Source organism: Vulpes lagopus, chromosome 4 (genome assembly GCF_018345385.1).
Source record: "Vulpes lagopus strain Blue_001 chromosome 4, ASM1834538v1, whole genome shotgun sequence".
Lineage (NCBI taxonomy): Eukaryota > Metazoa > Chordata > Mammalia > Carnivora > Canidae > Vulpes > Vulpes lagopus.
Window position 1 is genome coordinate 33,425,987 of NC_054827.1, and position 21,660 is coordinate 33,447,646.

General features: G+C 38.0%; 1 protein-coding gene across 1 annotated transcript in view; it reads left to right on the forward strand.

The window, feature by feature from the left end:
• The window catches only part of LOC121488699 (disintegrin and metalloproteinase domain-containing protein 5-like), a 142,664-nt gene that overhangs the window by 81,060 nt on the left and 39,944 nt on the right, over positions 1-21,660 (forward strand). The window contains exons 15-16 of the mRNA XM_041751040.1: positions 17,751-17,841; positions 18,380-18,599. Coding sequence (XP_041606974.1) covers positions 17,751-17,841; positions 18,380-18,599 — 311 coding nt within the window. The remainder of the gene's footprint in view (positions 1-17,750; positions 17,842-18,379; positions 18,600-21,660) is intronic.

Genomic DNA, 21,660 nt, shown 5'->3' on the forward strand with positions numbered 1-21,660 from the left:
GGAGTATTTACACATGGAAGCATTATGGAAGTACTTCATCTTTCTCCTCTCTCTGTCTATAGATATTTAGATATTAAATATTTAATATCTAGATTTTTAAAAGATTAAAATATGTTTTAAAAGATTTTGCTTATTTTAGAGAGATAGAGTGGGGGTACAGGGAGGGGGGGGGAGAGAGAGAGAGAGAGAGAGAATATCTCAAGCAGATTCCCTGCTGAATGCAGAGCCTGACATGGGGCTCAATCCCAGAACCCTGAGATCATGATCTGAGCCAAAATCGAGTTGATGCTCAACTGGCTGAGTCACTCAGGTGCCCCATAGATGCCTCCTTTTAATTGTACTTGTCTTACTTCAACTGTTGCAACCCCCTATGTGAATATATTTAGGAGTAGCTGCTTTTAATACTCTTGAATACTGGGCTTAGTGTCACTAAGTATCACCAAGTAACAGAACACTGGGTCTTCTCACCCATAAACAGAAACACAAATACCTGCCTACCTTCATTACAGTCCTGCATGGGAATAAAATGTGGTGGAAAGCACTGGGTTATAAAATTCAAAGGATTAATAACTAAGGCAAACAGTTACATAAAAATCGACAAAATAAACACTTTTCCCCTAGAGATTCTTACAGCCACCTAAACAAACAAAGAAACAAACAAAACAAAACAAAACAAACCCAGTTACTCACTTTTTCTTGGCTCTACAAGGTGAAAAATGCATTTTCTTGATGCCTCTACCTTATCAGAATCTCTGCAAAAAACATTTCCATAGCAGGTCATTGAGGTCATTGCAGTTCCTGATGTGGCATTGTCTATCTTAGAACATGCTCCCACTGGCTTCTGGAAACAATAGAGTCGAGGTCATGTTCCAGAACGTCCCAAACTTAACTTCCAATCAATGTCTTTCATGCTTATGGGTCTTGTGGTGTTATCAGTTCAAAGCCTACAGGATGGAGACAAGAGTAAGAAGGTTGTTGCCCAAGATGCCTAAATCTTTTGGGGCCACAGGAGAGTTAGGTTTTGGAATCATAGTGGACATAGTCTTGGGAAGAAAAGAAAACTCAGGTCAGAGCAGTGGGCTTTGATAGTCAAGAAAACAATGCAGAAATACTTGCCATCCTAAGCCCCAAAGTTGAGCTGAAAAGGGCCACCAAAAGGATGTTGGGTTGTTCATAGTGGTGGGAGATCCCAGGAGCAATTTTGGAGATGACCTGCATTTTGCCTCTTTCACTTTTCCTCCAGTGTATGGAAGCAGATGGAGCAGGTTACTGACCTAGCTCCCCAGGGCACTCAAAGGAACTGAGGGCTGATTGAAGAGCTGTTCCAATGGCAGTATAGCAGTGTTACATGACAATGACCTATCCCTATCTAAAATATAATATTTTGTTTATCATGGATTTTTCTTGCCATTAATTTTGATTTTCAAAACCATTGTATTAGGAGGTTATTTGATTATTGAACTTTTGCTCCTCTACCCTCTTAATTTTTGTACCATCTTGATCCTGGCCCTTGGATAGAATTTGGGAGAATTAAGAAGTTTAGGTTAGATTTAATCAAATTAAATCAGATCAAATCAGTAATTTGGGACAAAGCAAAGGGAAGCTAATTACTTATTGAGTGAGTTCAAGAGTAGGCCTTTTCAAAAGACAATTGCTGATTATGGTGGATTCTGCTCACAAATCTATTTTAACTTGTTTTATAGCATTTTTTATATAAATGGATTGTGTCAAGACAGAAAACAAAGTTTATTGATCATGTCCTCCAGCTATGAAAATCTGTGAAATTGCTGAAGGGACCTCCTTTGCCAGTTCATAGTGGTGACAACAAAAGATCTCAGGTTTTTTTTTTTTAAAGATTTTATTTATTTATTCATGAAAGACACACAGAGCGAGAGACAGAGACATAGGCAGAGGGAGAAGCTGGCTCCCTGGGATCATGCCCTGAGCCCAAGACAGATGCTCAACCACTGAGCCATGCAGACATCCCAAGATCTCAGGTTTTATTACATGTGATTAACATGATCAACACAATGCACCTCTAAGTCACCAAGTCATAGTGAAAGGGTAGCTATTATTACATTAATTTTTTTTTAGCTTTTAAAATTAGGCATAACTAAACATATAAAAGAGGTGAAGTAGATGAACATTGGTGTCCTTCTTGATTTTAAAATTCAGTAGTTCTTTTTTTAATTGAAGTATAAGTGACACACAATGTCACATTAGTTCCAGGCATACAACATAGTGATCCAACAACTCTATATATTTTGCTATGCTTACCTCAAGTGTAGCTACCATCTCTCACCATACAATGCTATTACAATATCAGATGTTTTTCCTATGCTGTACCTTTTATCCCCATGATTTATTCACTCCATAACTGGAAGCTTGTATTTCTCATATTCTTCAAGCCATTTTCCCATCTCCCCCTCACAACATCAGCAACAATCGGTTTGTTCTCTGTATTTATGTGTCTCTTCCTGCCTTTTGTTTGTTCATATGTTTTGTTTCTTAGATTCCATATATAAGTGAAATCATACGTTATTTGTCTTTCTCTGTCTGATTTACGTCACTTAGTATACTACCCTTTGGTCCATAAATGTTGTCAACAATGCCAAGATCTCATTATGTTTTATGTCTGAGTAATATTCCATTGTATATGTATACCATACCTTCTTTAACCATTCATCTATTGATGGACACTTGGGTTCCTTCCATATTTTGGCTACTATAAATAATGCTGCAGTAAACATAGAGATGCATATACCTTTTCAAATTGTTTTTTTTTCTATTTGTTCTCTTTGAGTAAATACCCACTAGTGGAACTACTGGATCATATGACATTTCTATTTTTATTTTTTCAAGGAACCTCCATGCTGTTTTCCACAGGGGCTATACCCATTTACATTCCCACCAAAGGTGCATAAGGGTTCCTTTTTCTCTACATCCTTGCCAACACTTTATTGTCTTTTTTATTTTAGCCATTCTGAGGAGTATAAAGTGATGTCTCATTTTGCTTTTTATTTACCTTTTCCTGATGATTTTCTTTTCAGGTATCTGTTGGCCATCTGCATGTCTTCTTTAGAAAATGTCTATTTAGGTCCTCTGCTCACTTTTATTAATTGGATTTTTTTATGTTGAGTTATAGAAATTCTTTACAGAATTTTAATATTAACACCTTATTGGGTATATCATTTGCAAATACCTTCTCTTATTTAGTAGGTTCCTGTTTTGCTTTGGTGATGGTTTTCTTCATAATGCAAAAGCTTTTTATTTGGATGTGGTTCTAATAGTTTATTTTTGCTTTGTTTCCCTTGCCTAGAGGAGACATATCTAGAAAAATGTTGCTATGACCAATGTCAAAAAAATGACTGCCTGTGTTTTCTTATAGGAGTTTTATGGATTTGTACTTTATAGTTAGGTCTTTAAATGCATTTTGAGATTATTTTTGTGTATAGTGTGAAAAGGTTTTTTATTTTTATTTTCTTTTTCATTTTCATTTTTATTCTCTTTCATGTAGCTGCCCAGTTTTTCCAGTACTATTGAAGACACTGTCATTTCCCCAGTATATATTCTTGCCTCCTTTGTCCTAGAATAAATGACAACATAGGTGTCATTTCTGGTTTATTTCTGACCTCTCTATTATGTTCTATTGAGCTATTTTTGTTCCAGTACCATACTCTTTGGATTACTATCGTTTAGCTGCATATTTTGAAATCTGGGATTGTGATATATCCACTTTTCTTTTTCTTTCTCAACATTGCTTTGTCTATTTGAGGTCTTTCAGGGTTCCATAAAAATTTTAATATTATTTGTTATAGTGCTGTGAAAAAATCTGTTGTATTTTGATAGCGATTACATTGAATCTGTAGGTTGCTTTGGACAGTTTGAAGATTTTCCAATCCATGAGCATGGAATATATTTCCATTAATTTGTGTCATCTTCAACTTCTTTCATCAATGTTTTATAGTTTTCAGAGTATAGATCTTTCACTTTCTTGCTTAAGTTTATTCCTAGGTATTTTGTTATTTCTGGTGCAATTATAAATGGATGATTTTCTTAATTTTTCTTTCTGCTACTCTGTTATTAATATACACAAGTGCAACCAAATTTTGTGTATTAATTTTTCTATCATGCAACTTTTTTTTTTTTTTTTTAATTTTTTATTTATTTATGATAGTCACAGAGAGAGAGAGAGAGGCAGAGACACAGGCGGAGGGAGAAGCAGGCTCCATGCACCGGGAGCCTGATGTGGGATTCGATCCCGGGTCTCCAGGATCGCGCCCTGGGCCAAAGGCAGGCGCCAAACCGCTGCGCCACCCAGGGATCCCTATCATGCAACTTTTCTTAATTCATTTATTACTTCTAGTAGTTTTTTGGTAGAGCTTTTAGTGTTCTATATGCAGTATCTTGTCCTCTGCAAATAGTGAGAGTTTTACTTCTCCCTTACTAATTTAAATACTTTTTATTTCTTTTCTCTTTTTTTTTAGCATTCTTTTTTTTTTTGGGCATTCTTTTTTCTGTATATTTTTTTTATTGGAGTTCAGTTTGCCAACATATTGCATAACACCCAATTCTCATCCCATCAAGTGCCCCCCTCAGTGCTGAACACCCAGTCACACCATCCCCCCACCCATCTCCCTTTCCTACCCCTTGTTCGTTTCCCAGAGTTAGGTATCTCTCATGTTCTGTCACCCTCACTGATATTTCCCACTCATTTTCTCTCCTTTCCCCTTTATTCCCTTTCACTATTTTTTATATTCCCCAAGTGAATGAGGCCATAGAATGTTTGTCCTTCTCCGATTAACTTACTTCACTCAGCATAATACCCTCCAGTTCTATCCACGTTGAAGCAAATGGTGGGTATTTGTTATTTCTAATGGCTGAGTAATATTCCATTGTATATATAGACCACATCTTTTTTATCAATTCATCTTTTGAAGGACACCAAGGCTCCTTCCACAATTTGGCTATTGTGGACATTGCTGCTATAAACATCGGGGTGCAGGTGTCCTGCCATTTCACTGCATCTGTATCTTTGGGGTAAAACCCCAGCAGTGCAATTGCTGGGTCATAGGGTAGTCCTATTTTTAACTCTTTGAGGAACCTCCACACAGCTTTCCAGAGTGGCTGTACCAGTTCACATTCCCACCAACAGTGCAAGAGGGTTCCCCTTTCTCCACAACCTCTCCAACATGTGTTGTTTACTGTCTTGTTAATTTTCCCCATTCTCACTGGTGTGAGGTGGTATCTCATTGTGGTTTTGATTGTATTTCCCTAATGGCAAGTGATGCTAGGCATTTTATCATGTGCTTGTTGGCCATGTCTATGTCTCCTTTGGTGAAATGTCTGTTCATGTCTTTTGCCCATTTCATGATTGGATTGTTTGTCTCTTTGCTGTTGAGTATAGTAAGTTCTTTATAGATCTTGAATACTAGCCCTTTATGTGATATGTCATTTGCAAAAATCTTCTCCCATTATGTAGTTTGTCTTTTAATTTTGTTGACTGTTTCTATTGCTGTGCAGAAGCTTTTTATCTTGATTAAGTCCCAATTAGTATCTTGCAATATGTATCTTGCAAGAAGTTACTGTGGCCAAGTTCAAAAGGGTGTTCCTGTGTTCTCCTCTAAGATTTTGATGGATTCTTGTCTCATTTAGATCTTTCATCCATTTTCAGTTTATCTTTGTGTATGGTGTAAGAGAATGGTCTAGTTTCATTCTTCTTCATGTGGATGTCCAATTTTCCCAGCACCATTTATTGAAGAGACTGTCATTTTTCCAGTGGATCATCTTTCCTGCTTTGTCAAGTATTAGTTGGCCATAGAGTTTAGGGCCCATTTCTGGGTTCTCTATTCTGTTCCATTGATCTCTGTGTTTGTTTTTATGTCAGTACCATATGTCTCGATGATTGCAGCTTTGTAGTACAACTTGAAATCCAGCATTGTGATGCCCCCAGCTCTGGTTTTCCTTTCCAATATTACCCTGGATATTCGGGGTCCTTTCTGATTCCACACAAATCTTAAGATGATTTGTTACAACTCTCTAAGAAAGTCCATCGTAGTTTGATAGGGATTGCATTAAATGTGTAAATTGCCCTGAGTAGCATTGACATTTTCACAATATTAATTCTTCCAATCCAGGAGCATGGGATATTTTTCCATCTCTTTGTGTCTTCCTCAATTTCTTTCAGGAGTGTTCTGTATTTTTTAGGGTATAGCCCCTTTAAAATTTTGGTTAGTTTTATTCCTAGGTATCTTACACTTTTGGATGCAATTGTAAATGGGATTGACTCCTTAATTTCTCTTTCTTCAGTCTCATTGTTAGTGTACAGAAATGCCACTGTTTTCTGGGCACTGGTTTTGTATCCTGCCACATTGCCGAATTGCTGTATGAGTTTTAGCAATCTTGGGGTGGAGTATTTTGTTTTGTTTTTTTTTATGTACAGTATCAAATCATCTGTAAAGAGGGAGAGTTTGACTTCTTCTTTGCCCATTTGAATGCCTTTTATTTCTTTTTGTTGCCTGATTGCTGAGGCTAGGACTCCTAGTACTATGTTGAATAGCAATGGTGAGAGTGGACATGCCTGTCATGTTCCTGATTTTAGGGGAAAGGCTCCCAGTGTTTCCCCATTGACAATGAAATAGGCTGTGGGCTTTTTGTAGATGGCTTTTAAGTTGCTGAGAAATGTTCTCTCTATCCCTACACTCTGAAGAGTTTTGATCAAGAATGCATGCTGTATTTTGTGAAATGCTTTCTCTGCATCTATTGAAGGATCATATGGTTCTTGTTTTTTCTCTGTTGATATGATCTATCATGTTGATTGTTTTACGAGTGTTGAATCAGCATTGCATCCCAGGGATAAATCCTACTTGGTCATGGTGAAAAATCTTAATGTACTGTTGGATCCTATTGGCTAGTGTCTTCCTGAGAATTTTTGCATCTGTGTTCATCACAGATATTGGTGTCTAATTCTCCTTTTTGGTGGGGTCTTTGGTTTTGGAATTAAGGTGATGCTGGCCTCATAAAACGAGTTTGGAAGTATTCCATCCCTTTCTATCTTTCAGAACAGCTTTAGTAGAATAGATATTGTTTCTTCTTTAAACATTTGATAGAATTCCCCTGGGAAGCCATCTGGCCCTGGAGTTTTGTGTCTTGGGAGGTTTTTCATAACTGCTTCAATATCCTCCCTGGTTATCAGCCTGTTCAGGTTTTCTATTTCTTCCTGTTCCAGTTTTGGTAGTTTGTGGTTTTCCAGATATGTGTCCATTTCTTCTAGATAGCCTAATTTATTGGCATATAGTTGCTCATAATATGTTTTTAAAATCATTTGTATTTCCTTAGTGATTTCTTGTTTTCATTCGTGATTTTATTAATTAGAGTCTTTTCTCTTTTGTTTTTAATAAGGTTGGCTAATGGTTTATCTAACTTCTTTTAAAGAACCAACGTCTGGTTCTGTTTATCTGTTCTACAGTTCTTCTGGTCTCTATTTCACTGAGTTCTGCTAGAATCTTTATTAACTCTCTTCTTCTGCTGGGTGTAGGTTTTATTTGCTATTCCTTCTCCAGTTCCTTTAGGTGCAGGGTTAGCTTGTGTATTTGAGTTTTTTCCAATTTTTTTGAGGGATGCTTGTATTGCGACATAGTTCCTTCTCAGGACTGCTTTTGCTGTATCCCAAAGATTTTGAATGGTTGTATCTTCATCCTCATTAGTTTCCATGAATCTTTTTAATTCCTCTCATATTTCCTGGTGACCCTTTCATCTTTTAGCAGGATGATCTTTAACCTCTGCATGGTTGGTTTCTTCCAAATTTCTTCTTGTGATTTAGTTCTAGTTTCAAAGCATTATGGTCTGAAAATATGCAGGGGACAATCCCAATCTTTTGGTATTGGTTGAGACCGGACTTGTGAACCAGTACATGGTCTATTCTGTAGAAAGTTCCATGTGCACTTGAGAAGAATGTGTATTCAGTTGCATTTGGATTTAAAGTTCTGTAAATATCTGTGAAATCCACCTGGTCCAGTGTGTCATTTAAAGCTCTTGTTTCTTTGGAGATGTTGTGCTTAGAAGACCTATCGATTGTAGAAAGCGCTACACTGAAGTCACCAAGTATAAGTGTATTATTATCTAAGTATATCTTAACTTTGGTTATTAATTGATTGATATACTTGGCAGCTCCCACATTTGGGGCATATATGTTGATGATTGCTAGGTCCTCTTGTTGGATAGATCCATTAAGTATGATATAGTGTCCCTCTTCATCTCTTACTACACTCTTTGGGATAAACTTTAATTTATCTGATATGAGGATTACTACCCCAGCGTTCTTTTGAGGACCATTTGGATGGTGGATTGTTCTCCAGCCTTTTATTTTCAGGCTGTAGGTGTCCTTAGGTCTAAAATGAGTCTCTTGTAGACAGCAAAGAGATGGATCTTGCTTTTTTATCTAGTCTGAAACCCTGGATCTTTTGATGGGATCATTAAGCCCATTTATGTTCAGAGTTACTATTGAAAGATATGAATTTAGTGTCATCATAATGCCTATTCAGTCCCTGTTTTTGTGAATTATTTCTTTGGGAGTCCTCTTTCTTTTACAGAGTCCCCCTTAATATTTCTTGCAGAGCTGGTTTGGTGGTCACATATTCTTTCAGTTTCTGACCATCTTGGAAGCTCTTTCTCTCTCCTTCCATTCTGAATGAGAGCCTTGCTGGATAGAGTATTCTTGGCTGCATGTTCTTCTCATTTAGGATCCTGAATATATCCTGCCAGCCCGTTCTGGCCTCCAGGTCTCTATGGAGAGGCTGCTGTTAACCTAATATTTCTCCCCATAAATGTTAGGGATCTCTTGTCTCTTTTGCTGCTTTAAGGATTTTCTCTTTATCTTTGGAATTTGGAAGTTTCACTATTAAATATGGAGGTGTTGAATGGTTTTTATTGATTTAGGGGGGGGAGCTCTCTATTTCCTGGATATGAATGCCTGTTTCCCTTCCCAGGTTAGGAAAGTTCTCAGCTATGATTTGTTCAAATATGCCTTCTGGTCCTCTGTCCCTCTCAGCACCCTCTGAAACCCCAATTAAACATAGATTTTTCCTTCTGAGGCTGTCATTCATTTCCCTTAATCTCTCCTCATGGTCTTTACTGTTTTTCTCTTTTTTCCTCAGCTTCCGTCCTTGCCATCAACTTGTCTTCGTCTACCTCATTAACCCTCATCATTAGGACCTCCATTTTGGTTTGCATATCATTTAATTGATTTTTAAGTTCAGCCTGATTAGATCTAAATTCTGCAATCATGAAATCTCTTGAATCCTTTATTCTTTTTTCAAGAGCCACCAGTAGCTTTATAATTGTGCTTCTGAATTGGCTTTCTGATTTCGAATTATAATCCAAATTCTGTAACTCTGTGGGAGCAGGACTGTTTCTGATTCTTTCTTCTGTGGGGTGTTCTTCTTTCTAGTCATTTTGCTCAGTGCAGAGTGGCTAAAAACGAGTTGCACTAAAAAAAGGAAGGGAAAAGAAAAGAAAAAAAAAGAGGAGGGGTTCTATACATTGTAAATCTCTCGACTTCCCCTGGAGCTTTCCAGGGCTGCTTGGTCAAGAACTTGCTCTTCCCTTGTCCTTCCAGCTGGTCTTCTCAGGGAGGGGTCTGCTGTGATGATTCTCAGGTGTGTGCACCTGGGGAAGCTGTCCCGCCCCCTGCCAAGTGCACGGCTCAGTGGGAGCTGTTTATCCTGTGAGGCCCCTGTTCCCTGGCGACCCCACCCCGTACCAGGCACAGGGTGACACAAGGAGGAACAACCACACTGGCGGTGGCCAGGTCTCCAGCCCTGGAGTCAGTTCCCCCAGTAACTACCGCAACTCCCAGTCCTCCCTGGCCTGGATGTTCCGGGGGCGGGGGTGCTGACCACAGGTTGGGGGCGCCAGGCGGCAGGAGAGTGAGTCCTCGCTGACCTGTGCCCTCCCCGTCTCCACCTGTCCCGGGGAGAGCGCAGGATCCTGGGCGGTGTCCCCCATCGGGATCCGGGACCTGTGCTGCTGGAATCACTCTCTGGGGCCGCGGCTCCCGAAGGCAGCAGGGCACAGACCTTCCGCCCGGAGCCGCTGCCTGAGCTGCTCCCCAGGCCCTGCCGGGCACGCTCCAGCCCTTGATCGCGCTTGGCCTGGGGTCTGTGGGGCCCTCTCCCCCTGGGCGTACCTCCTCTGTTAGTGACCCCGGCAACCTGGGGGCTCCACTGCCCCTCCTTCCATCCTGCTCGAGCTCCCTGCTAAGCACCTTTCTGATCCGGAAGAATCTGGTGCGGAGTTTTAAAGTTCCTGCTTCTCCGGGACTGTCCTTTTTCCAGTGGATACTCTTACCTGCTTTGTCAAAGATGAGTTGGCCATAGAGTTGAGGGTTAATTTCTGAATTTTCTATTCTGTTCCATGACCTATGTGTCTGTTTTTGTGTAGGTACCATACTGTATTGATGATCAGAGTTTTGTAATACAGCTTGAAGTCAGGCATTGTAATGCCCCCAGCTTTGGTTTTCTATTTCAACATTCCTCTGGCTATTTGGGGTCTTTTCTGATTTCATACAAATCTTAAGATTATTTATTCCAACTGTGAAGAAAGTCCATGGTATTTTGATAGGGATTGCATTGAATGTATAAATTGCTCTGGGTAGCGTAGACATTTTCACAATATTCTTCCAATCCATGAGTATGGAATGTCTTTTCATCTCTTTATATATTCTTTGATTTCTTTCATAAATATTCTATAGTTTTTAGGGTATAGATCCTTTACCTCTTTGGTTAGGTTTATTCCTAGATATCTTATGGTTTTGGGTGTGATTATAAATGGATTGATTCCTTAGTTTCTTCAGTCTCATTATTAGTGTATGGAAATGCTACTGATTTCTGTGCATTGATTTTGTAACCTGCCGCATTGCTGAATTGCTGTACAAGTTCTTGTAATTTTGGGGTGGAGTCTTTTGGGATTTCTATATATAGTATCATGTCATCTATGAATAGGGAGAGCTTGACTTCTTCTTTGCCATTTTGAATGCACTTTATTTTTGTTGTTGTTGTTGTTGTTGTTGTCTGATTGCTGAGGCCAGGACTTCTAGGACTATGTTGAATAACAGTGGTGAGAGTGGAGATCCCCATCATGGTCCTGAACTTAGGGGAAAAACCTTCAGTTTTTCCCCATTGAGAATGATGTTTGCTGTGGGCTTTTCAAATATGGCTTTTATGATATTGAGATATGTTCCCTTTATCTCTACACTTTGAAGAGTTTTAATCAGGAATGGATGCTGTATTTTGTCAGACGAGTTCTCTGCAACTATTGAGAGGGCCATATGATTCTTGTCTTTTCTTTTATTAATGTGATCTATCACATTGATTGTTCAATGAATGTTGAACCACCTTTCCATCCCAGCAATAAATTCCACTTGGTCATGGTGAATAATCCTCTCAATGTACTGTTGGATCCTATTGGCTAGTATCTTATTGAGAATTTTTGCATACATGTTCATCAGGGATCTTCATCTGTAATTCTCCTTTATGAATGGGTGTCTTATGGTGGGGTGTCTGGTTTTGGGATCAAGGTAATGCTGGCCTCATAGAATGAGTTTGGGAGTATTACCTCCATTTCTCTCTTTTGAAATAGCTTTAGTAGAATATGTATTATTTCTTCTTTAAATGTTTGGTAGAATTCTCCTGGGAAGCCATCTGGCCCTGGACTTTTGTGTCTTAGGGGGTTTTTGATGACTGCTTCAATTTTCTTACCAGTTATTGATCTGTTCAGATTTTCTATTTCCATTTTGGTTACTTATAGGTTTCCCAGGAATACATCCATTTCTTCCAACTACCTAATTTGTTGGCATATAGTTGCCTATAATACATTTTTAAAATCCTTTGTATTTCCTTGGTATTGATTGTGATCTTTCTTTTGTTTGTGATTTTATTAATTTGAGTCTTTTTTTTCTTTTTAGTAAGGATGGCTAGGGATTTATCTATCTTATTAATTCTTTCAAAGAACCACCTTCTGGTTTTGTTGATCTGTTTTACAGTTCTTTTGGTCTCCACTTTATTGATCTCTGATCAAATCTTTATTATGTCTTCTTCTGCTTGGTTTTGGCTTTATTTGCTTTTCTTCCTACAGTTCCCTTAGTTGCATGGTTAGCTTGTATATTGAGTTTTTTCCAATTTTTTGAGAGAGGATTGTATTGTTATGTATTTCACTTTTTTTTTTTAATTTTTTTATTTATTTATGATAGTCGCACAGACAAAGAGAGAGAGAGAGGCAGAGACACAGGCAGAGGGAGAAGCAGGCTCCATGCACCGGGAGCCTGACGTGGGATTCGATCCTGGGTCTCCAGGATCGCGCCCTGGGCCAAAGGCAGGCGCCAAACCACTGCGCCACCCAGGGATCCTATGTATTTCACTCTTAGGACCACTTTTGCTGTATCCCAAAAAGATTTTGAACAGTTTTACTTTAATTTTCATTAGTTTTCATGGATCTTTTAAATTATTCTCTAATTTTCTGCTTGACCCATTCATCTTTTCATTGGATACTCTTTAACCTCCACATGTTCTGTGTTTCTTTTTTCTTTTTTTTTAAAGATTTATTTATTTATTTATGATAGACATAGAGAGAGAGAGAGGCAGAGACATAGGAGGAGGGAGAAGCAGGCTCCATGCTGGGAGCCCGATGCGGGACTTGATCCCGGGTCTCCAGGATCATGCCCTGGGCCAAAGGCAGGCGCCAAACTGCTGAGCCACCCAGGGATCCCCTGTTTTGTGTTTCTTCCAAATTTCTTCTTGTGATTGAGTTCTAGTTTCAAAGCATTTTGGTCTGAAAATATGCAGGGGTATTCATAATCTTTTTATATCTGCTCAGAGCTGATTTGTGGCACAATATGTGGTCTACTCTAGAGAAGGTTTTGTGCAGATGAGAAGAATGTGTGTTCTGTTGCATTATGATGGATTGTTCTGTATATATTTGTGAAATATATTTGGTCCAGTGTATCATTCAAGACCCTTGTTTCTTTCATGACATTCTGCTTAGAATATCTGTCTTTTGCTGAGAGTGCCATGTTGAAGTGTCCTACTATTAATGTAGTATTATCTTTGTATCTCTTTAATCGGGTTATTAATTCATTGATATACTTGGCTGCTCTCAGATTAGGGGCATAAGTCTTCATGATTGTTAGTTCTTCTTGTTGGATAGCCCCTTTAAGTATGATATAGTGTCTCACTTCATCTCTTACTACAGTCATTGGTATAAACTCTAATTTATCTGATATGAAGAATGCTACCTCAGCTTTCTTTTGAGGACCATTTGAATGGTAAGTGGTTCTCTATTCCCTCATTTTCAGTCTGGAGATGTTCTTAGGTCTAAAATTTGTCTCTTGTAGACAATAAATAAATGGGTCTTGGTTTTTTATCCAGTGAGATACCCTGCATCTTTTGATGGGGTTATTTAGCCCATTCATGTTCAGAGTAACGATTGAAAAATATGAATTTAATGTTGTAGTGTTACCTATACAGTCCCTGCTTCTGTGGATTGTTTCTTTGTGCTCCATCCTCTTACAGGGTCCCCCTTAATATTTCTTGCAGAACTGATTTGATGGCCACATATTCTTTCAGTTTCTATCTTGGAAGGTCTTCATCTCTCTTTCTATTCTGAATGACAGCCTTGCTGGATAAAATGTTCTTGGATGTATGTTTTTCTCATTTAATACTCTGAATATATCATGCCAGCCCTTTCTGGCCTGCCAGATCTCTGTGGAGAGGTCTGCTGTTCATCTGGTATTTCTCCCCATATAAGTTAAGAATTTCTTGCCTTCAGCTGCTTTTAGATTTTTCTCTTTATGTTTGAAATTTGCAAGCATCACTATTATATGTTGCGGTGTTGGGCATTTTTTGTTGATTTTGGGATGGGTGTCCTCTCTATGTCTTGGATATGAATACCTGTTTCCTTCCCCATATGAAGGAAGTTCCTAGCAATGATTTGTTCATATATATTTTGTGGTCGTCTCTGTCTCTGTCTCTCTCTCTTTCTCCCCCCATCTTCTGGAATCCCAATTAGACATATATTTTTCCTTCTCAAGCTATCATTTATTTTCCAAAGCCGTTCCTCATGGGTTCTTGTTTTTCTCTTTTTTCCTCAGCTTTCTTACTATCAACTTATTTTCTATGTCACTCACTCTCTCTTCCACCTCATTAACCCTAACAGTAAGAGAATCCAGTTTAGATTGCACCTTAAAGTATTTTTAATTTTGGCCTGATTAGAGTTCAGTTCTGCAGTAAGAGAATTTCTAGAGTCTTTTATACTTTTTTTTCCCAAAGCTACCAATAATTTTATAATTGTACTTCTGAATTGTATCTCTGACATGCTACTTAAATCCATATCAATTAGGTCTGTGGCAGAGTATTACTTCTGGTTCTTTCTTTTGTGGTGAATTATTTTAGTCATTTTTTCCAGTGCAGAATGGCTGTGTGAGTGAGCAGAGTTAAAAATATCTCCCTGTGATGCTTGCCAAGTAGTCACAGAAACTCACCAGACCCAAAGTCAGCCATATGCCAAACGCTCAAGAAAGCACAGAAAATCTCAAGACCATGGGCTCACTGGTTAGGTTTTCAATAAAAGGCCTGCCAAAAAGCCTTCAGTGGCAACCCTTTCAGGACCCCTCTCACTCCTGAGAGCTTTCCCTGTTATCTTTGCTTAATAAACTTCTATCACTTTACTCACTCTCCATTGCCCACGATATTCATTCTTTGACTCAGTGAGATAAGAACCTAGCTCTCCTGTATCACCATCATATGTTAAACATACATGCATAGCAAACTCCATTATTGTGTCCCATATGAAGGCTGTTTATAAGATACCAACTAAAAACAAAGATTGAGAATAAGGGATGAAAAAACATATACTAGGCAAGTCTAAATTTCAAAGAGCAAGTTGGTATAGCAATATAAATCAGTGAGAATAGTATTTAAGGTAAAATTATTAATGACAAAAGGATAATATGCGATTGGGAGAGGCAAGATGGCAAGAAGCATGTCAGAAGAATAAGGGTTCTCATTTCATTTGGTCCCCCAAATTTATCTAGATAGTTTCAAACCATCCTGAACACCTATGAATTCAACCTGAGATGTAAAGAGAGAGCAAGTTGGATGCTACAGAGAGAAAAGTGATCACTTCCTACAAGGTAGGAGTCTGAAAAGGAACTGAGGGGATATATCAGAAGATAAATGGCAAGGGGAGGGAGCCTCAGTAAGCCACTGCAGGAGAGCAGTGCAGCGCACAATCAGGAACTTTGGAAATCTGCTCCTGAGAGAGTCTTCCCTGCCTGAAAATTGCTCAGTGGGGAAATAGGGCAGACTTGCAGGAGGGGCAGTGCAGTCTCAATATTCCCAGAGACAAAGTAAGAATAGGGGCGCCAGGGAGAAAGCTCACTAGGGGCGTCAGGCAGAAAGCTCACTAGCAAACCATGGTCCAATTGTGGGACTTAAGCCTCCTAGGTCCTGGCAAATGGCTAGAAGGCAACAACCCCCCGAGGGCATCTGGGAGAGGCAGACTAGTTTTGAAGTCCAGCAGCTGAGCTCTCTCTGCCCTGAGAGTCCAGCAGCATACAGGAGTGGGCTATCCTCTGTCCCCTCTGGGAGAGGTGGAACCTGGGAGGGCAGAAGACAGCGAAAGCTCTCCCACCAGTAGGCGGCATTCAATTTGTACAAATCAGTACCCCCTGCCTGCCCCCAGGAGGATCTAGGCCAGTGTGCACTGAGAGATTGCAGTTCAGTACACGGGGGAGCTCTTGGCTCTGGGGCTGGACACCATCACGTGTACTGAACCACAGTCTCTCAGTGCACACTGGCTCAGATCTTCCTGGGGGCAGGCATGGGAGCACTGCTTTGTACAAATTGAAGGGTGCCCAGTGGCAGGAGAGTTTTCACTGTCTTTTGTCCCCACGGGGTCTGCCTCTGCTGAAGGGAACCGGAAGACAGCCTGCATCCCTCTGTGCCAGGCTCTAGGTAAAGATAACTCCGGTGTTGGACACACACCTGGCTGGCTTCTCCCAGATGCCCTGGAGGGTTGCAGCATTCCAATCTTTTACCAAGATGGGACCACAATTTGCAGTGAGCATTCTCCTGGTTGCCCCTATTCTTATTGTGTCTCCGGGAATATTGAGGCTTCTCTGGCTCTCCTGTGATTCTGCCCTATTTTCCCACTGAGCACTCAGGGAAGACTCTTTGAAGTATTAAAGTTCCTGATATTCTGCTGCCCTGCTTTCCTACAGCAGCTTTCCATGGCTCCCTCCTCCACCCCCATTTATCTTCCTTTTCTCCACCTTCCTACCTTGTCAGAAGCTATCACTTTTCTCTCTGTAGCATTCCAGCTGTTCTCTGTTTACATCTCAAGTTGAATTTGTAGGTATTCAGGATGTTTTGAAAGTTACCTAGGTAAGTTTGGGGGACCAGATGAATCAATACCCTTACTCTTCTACCATTTTCCTCCTTCCTCATTCCTTTATATTCTAGTTGCTCTTTTATTTTATTTTTTTTAAATTTTTTTTTTGATTTTTATTTATTTATGATAGTCACAAAGAGAGAGAGAGAGAGGCAGAGACACAGGCAGAGGGAGAAGCAGGCTCCATGCACTGGGAGCCCGACGTGGGATTCGATCCCGGGTCTCCAGGATCGCGCCCTGGGCCAAAGGCAGGCTCCAAACCGCTGCGCCACCCAGGGATCCCTAGTCGCTCTTTTAAACCACGGCTTTTTTTTTTTTCTGTGCTCACAGTGTCCTGGGCTGGTACGGGCTAGGAACCCAGGGTTCACTGAAGCAGCTGACTAGCTGTAGCATCAGGACCCTGCCCTTGTCTCTGCTATCAAGGTGGAGGGGATATGTAAACTGTGGTGTTCAGCAGCCACTCTGACCTGTAGAGTACCAGCAGCACTCCCAGCATTTGGAGTTCTAGGGCTGGATCTCTTAAATTCTAGTTGCTTTTTTAAACTGCAACTTTTTCCCTCTATGATTCAGGGCAGATGAATCTGCTCATGGTCCCTAAATCCTATCCCTTCCCACTGTAACATCAGGGGTGAGGGTTTCCTCTGTTACATTGTCTCCATCTCTGTTGCAGTTCTCTGTGTGGTCTTTCTGTCTTTTCATTGTGCAGAAGCCATTTAGTAAGTACTTAGCTTTTTAGGAAGAATTTATAAATAGGTATAGATTTGGAGTGAGCAAGGAGGGGAGTTCAGGGCCTTCCTAAGTGGCCATTTCAGACTGGACCCCCTTAATTTTTGTGTGTGTGTGATTGTTAGGATACAAGGGAACAGAAATGAGGACTTTAGTGTTGAAGAAGAGTTCAGAAAAATACTCCTTGAGTTTCTTATCAGTATTGAATCATAAATACTCTTTTGCTCCCGTTTTGTTTGGACTAACACAAACTATTTTTTCACATTGGGTAGTCAGCTAAGGAAGAAAAACAATTCAGAGGGCAAAGAGAGGACAATACTTCCAATTATTATATTTCTAATAATATAATGCCATATGAATAATGTTGCTGTTTATTTTCTGTTTGATATGAAACAAAGTCTACTAAGCTTAAAATGAGAAGCTCTCTTTTTAATCCTAGATCTACCTCAGCAACTTTTTAATTCTAATTCATTATAAACCTCCTTAAGTATCTCATTATAATTTCCAAAATCAGCTTATTATTTCTACAATGATTATTGGAATTATGTACTTTAATTTACTTAAGTTTTTTTTTCTTTTAGCTTCTAGAGGTGGTTCATTTGCTTGTTATGATGAAATAAATTCAAGATCAGATAGATATGGAAACTGTGGCCGAGACTTTTGTAGTTTTAGGTATGTATTTAGAAATTTGTAGTTTTGTTTGGGATGTAGGTTAAATGTTGCTAAGGTCCTAGAATATATGACAATTTATCACAGATTTATTTTTTTCATGATCTGAACTGTACCCATTGGCTACAAATGATATGTGTTCAGTGCTTATAATTTTACAACAATGATGTTTGTAGTAATAATTATTTATTCTATTTTACTAATGAAATAATTGAAGACTAGTTATAATTTACTAGAAATAATTGAAGACTAGCTCAAATTTCAGAAACTAATATAAGACAGACCAGGCTGTCAGATTTCAAATTTAATTTTTCCCTTGGCACATAGCCTCACAAAACAAAAAATGTCACATCATACATAAATCAGTATGCTCAAAAATGTTTTCTGAGAGAAAATTGTTGAAAACTGGAGTTAAGTTAGTAAGTTAATTTAGTAAAATTAGTTGTTAGTAAAACACTTTTTTTAAAAACTTAGGTACATCAGCAATCTATGTTATTTCAGTAAATAATACGATGATTTTTTTCCTTCCTTATGCTTCTAGTAATCTTCTATGTGGAAAATTAGTCTGTGCGTGGCCACACAAGGCATTAGTATCACGTGTAAATTTGTCTGTGATTTACTCACATGTCCGAGAGGAAATGTGTGTATCTACATATCGAAGCAAAGAAAAGGCCATTAAAAATACACGGACAACATATGAAACACCTGAGGATAGAGATGATACATTTGTACAAGATGGCACTGTGTGTGGTCCTGCTATGGTAATTAGAACTACAAAATTTCCAGTGTTTAAAAAAAATTTATAGTATACTCATTTTGGCAATATACCAAGCAATTCATTTTTAAATAGCCTTATTGAAATATTGTTTACCATAAAAATCACCCATAATCTGTACAATTCATTGCATTTGGTTAATATATGGAATTGTGCAACCATCACCATGCCCAGTTTTAGAGCATACCATTACTCTTGCCCATTTATCCATCTTTCCCCATAAGCAACTCATCCAATTTTCCCAGTTATTAACATCTAACAATGATATGGTGCATTTGTTATAATCAATGAACTAATCATACATTATATTAAATAAATTCCATACTTCATTCAGATTTATTTTACCTAATGTCTTTTCCAAGATTCCACCAAAAAGGCCATATTACATTTATTATGTATCTTAAAGCTTCTCTTGACAGTGACAGTTTCTCATAATTTCTTTTTTGATGGCCTTGTGAGTTTTGAGGAGAACTAGTAAGATATTCTGTAGAATGTCCCCCAAATTAAGATTTGTCTGATGTTTCTCTCATGAGCAGGCTACGTTTATGTGTTCTTGGAAGGAAACCCCAGAGGTAAAGTATCTTTCGTCATATCATTGTCAAGTGTTGATATTAACCTTGATCACTTGCCTGAGGTAATATTTGTCAGATTTCTTGCTGTAAAGTTACTCTTTAGTTCCATCTTTATATTCTACTTCCTTGAAAGAAGTTACTGTGCATAGCCCATATTTAAGGAGTAGGAAGTTTGTTACACCTTCTTGGAGGCTCAGTAGCTACACAAATTATTTTGAATTCCTCTGCACTGAAGGTTAGTTTGTTCTACATTTATGTATTCAGTCATTTATTTGTAACATTTATTTTTAACTCATGGTCTGGGTTATAATCCAATACTACTTTATTGATTTCATCGTTCAAGTTTTTCTATATTTGGTCAATCAACTCATGTCTTTGACAAACTTGTAACATTGTGATTTCAATCAACTCATGTCTTTGACAAACTTGTAACATTGTGATTTTTTTTTCCTTCTGAGTGCTTGCTTACTTTCCAGAATCACAAGATGTTCTACATTCATATAGTATGTTTCCTGCCCCAGTTCTTAAAATCAGCCTTTCTCCAAGGAGCCCGGGTTCATTTGATTGGGAAATGGTATTTAGAAACCAAGATCTAGGTATTAATTTTGCTTTTTGCTATTGGAGTGTCACTTTTTCTGGCCCCATCAGCAGACAGAACTAGGAAATTTTTATATCTACATACTATTCATGCATATGAAAATATATAGATACATATACATGAATATATGTATTTATGTATATATGTATATAATCGTACTCATATTTTATATATATTTCTATATCTATATATCTACGTTAAAAAACATGAAGTCAAAATTATACTTTTCAATTGAATGCACAATATAGGGTTCATTCTAGCTTACCTTTTCATATCTGTGATTGTTTTCTTTGATAGTGATATACTTTGGCACTTTCTTTGACAGTGATATATGTAAATTCCATCCTTGGATGCATCTGGAATGCACATTAAACCATCTCAGAATTGCTGACTCATTCCACTGTGAAATTATTTTTGCCTTTATTCTGAAGTGTATGTAAAAATATTTTATTTAAGAATTATTTGGGTTAATTCATTTTTCCTCCTTGACATGTTTAGATTGTTCATTTGAAAAACAGTAAACTTTTGGGATTTCCCCTTGTCCTTGTTCACTTTATTTTAGTTTAGTTTTTGATATGTGAAATATAAAATGATTTTTGAGATTCAAAACTATATGGGCACTTGGGCCACTCAGTTGGTTAAGCACCCAACTCTTGATTTCAGCTCAAGTTGTGATATCAGAGTTGTGAGATGGAGCCTGGTGACTAGCTCTGTTCTCAGCATGAGTCTCTCCCCGCTTTGCTCCTCTGGGCCCTCTACTCTGCTCTTGTGCACATGTGCTCTCTCTCTCTCAAAATCTTTTAGAGAATTTAGAAATTAAAAAAAAAAGATTTAAAATTGTATATGGTTATACTCAAAGAATTATCATTTTTTTATCCTTCTACTCCATTCCCATCCCTGTAAATTTTCTACCATTTTCATTACTCTCCTCTACTCTCAATAGAGAAACAATTAGTTTTTATTAGTTTCTATTCTCTTAGTTTTTATTTAGTTTTAGTTATCTTATCTTTTATTTTTGCATAATGGTGCAGATATGTACATTTTTTTATATCTCCTTTTTTAAACAAGTTCTATAAATACTTTTGCACTTCTTTTTGCTTAACACATTTCATGGGAATTAATTTACATTAGTTCCAGTGACTCCTTATTCTTTTATGTTTTCTGGCTGAACTTTACTTGATTGATTAAAATTAACACGATTTTTCTATTAAATAACTTATATACATCAAAAATGACTTGAAAATACAGAAAAGGAATAATAAGAGGAAAAAATCATTTATAGTACTATCACCTAGAAATAAGTTCTCTTTACATTTCAGAACACTTATTTCCAGTATTTTTTGGTGTTTGTAACATTTTTTCCATTGTCTTAACATTACAAAGTTAATAGAAATATAAATTTTAAAGGTAATATATCTTTGAATACCTTTTGAAATGGAGAAAAATATAAAGAAGGAATCTACTTACCCAGAATTAGCCATAGTTATTGGTGATCTTTTTTTCTTTAATTAAACTTTTAATTTTGAAATAATTATACTTTAATGGAAAGTAGGTTAGAGAGGTCCTGTCTATCCTACACCCAGATTGTCTTAATATCTTTAACCTATGCAATATAAAAAATAGGAAATTGATTGAAACCTTATTTAAATCTCATCTCTTTTCACATGAATGTGTTTATGTGTATGTGTAGTTCTGTGCAATTCTATAACGTGTATATTCATGGGACCATTATCACAATCAATATACAGAGAACCGTTCCATCACCAAAATGGAACTCTGTCATGGCTTCACTTTGCAGTCATATCTTTCCCCTGTATACCTGATCCCATGTTCTAATCAGGTCTCCATCTTTATAATTCCATCATTTGGAAAGTGTT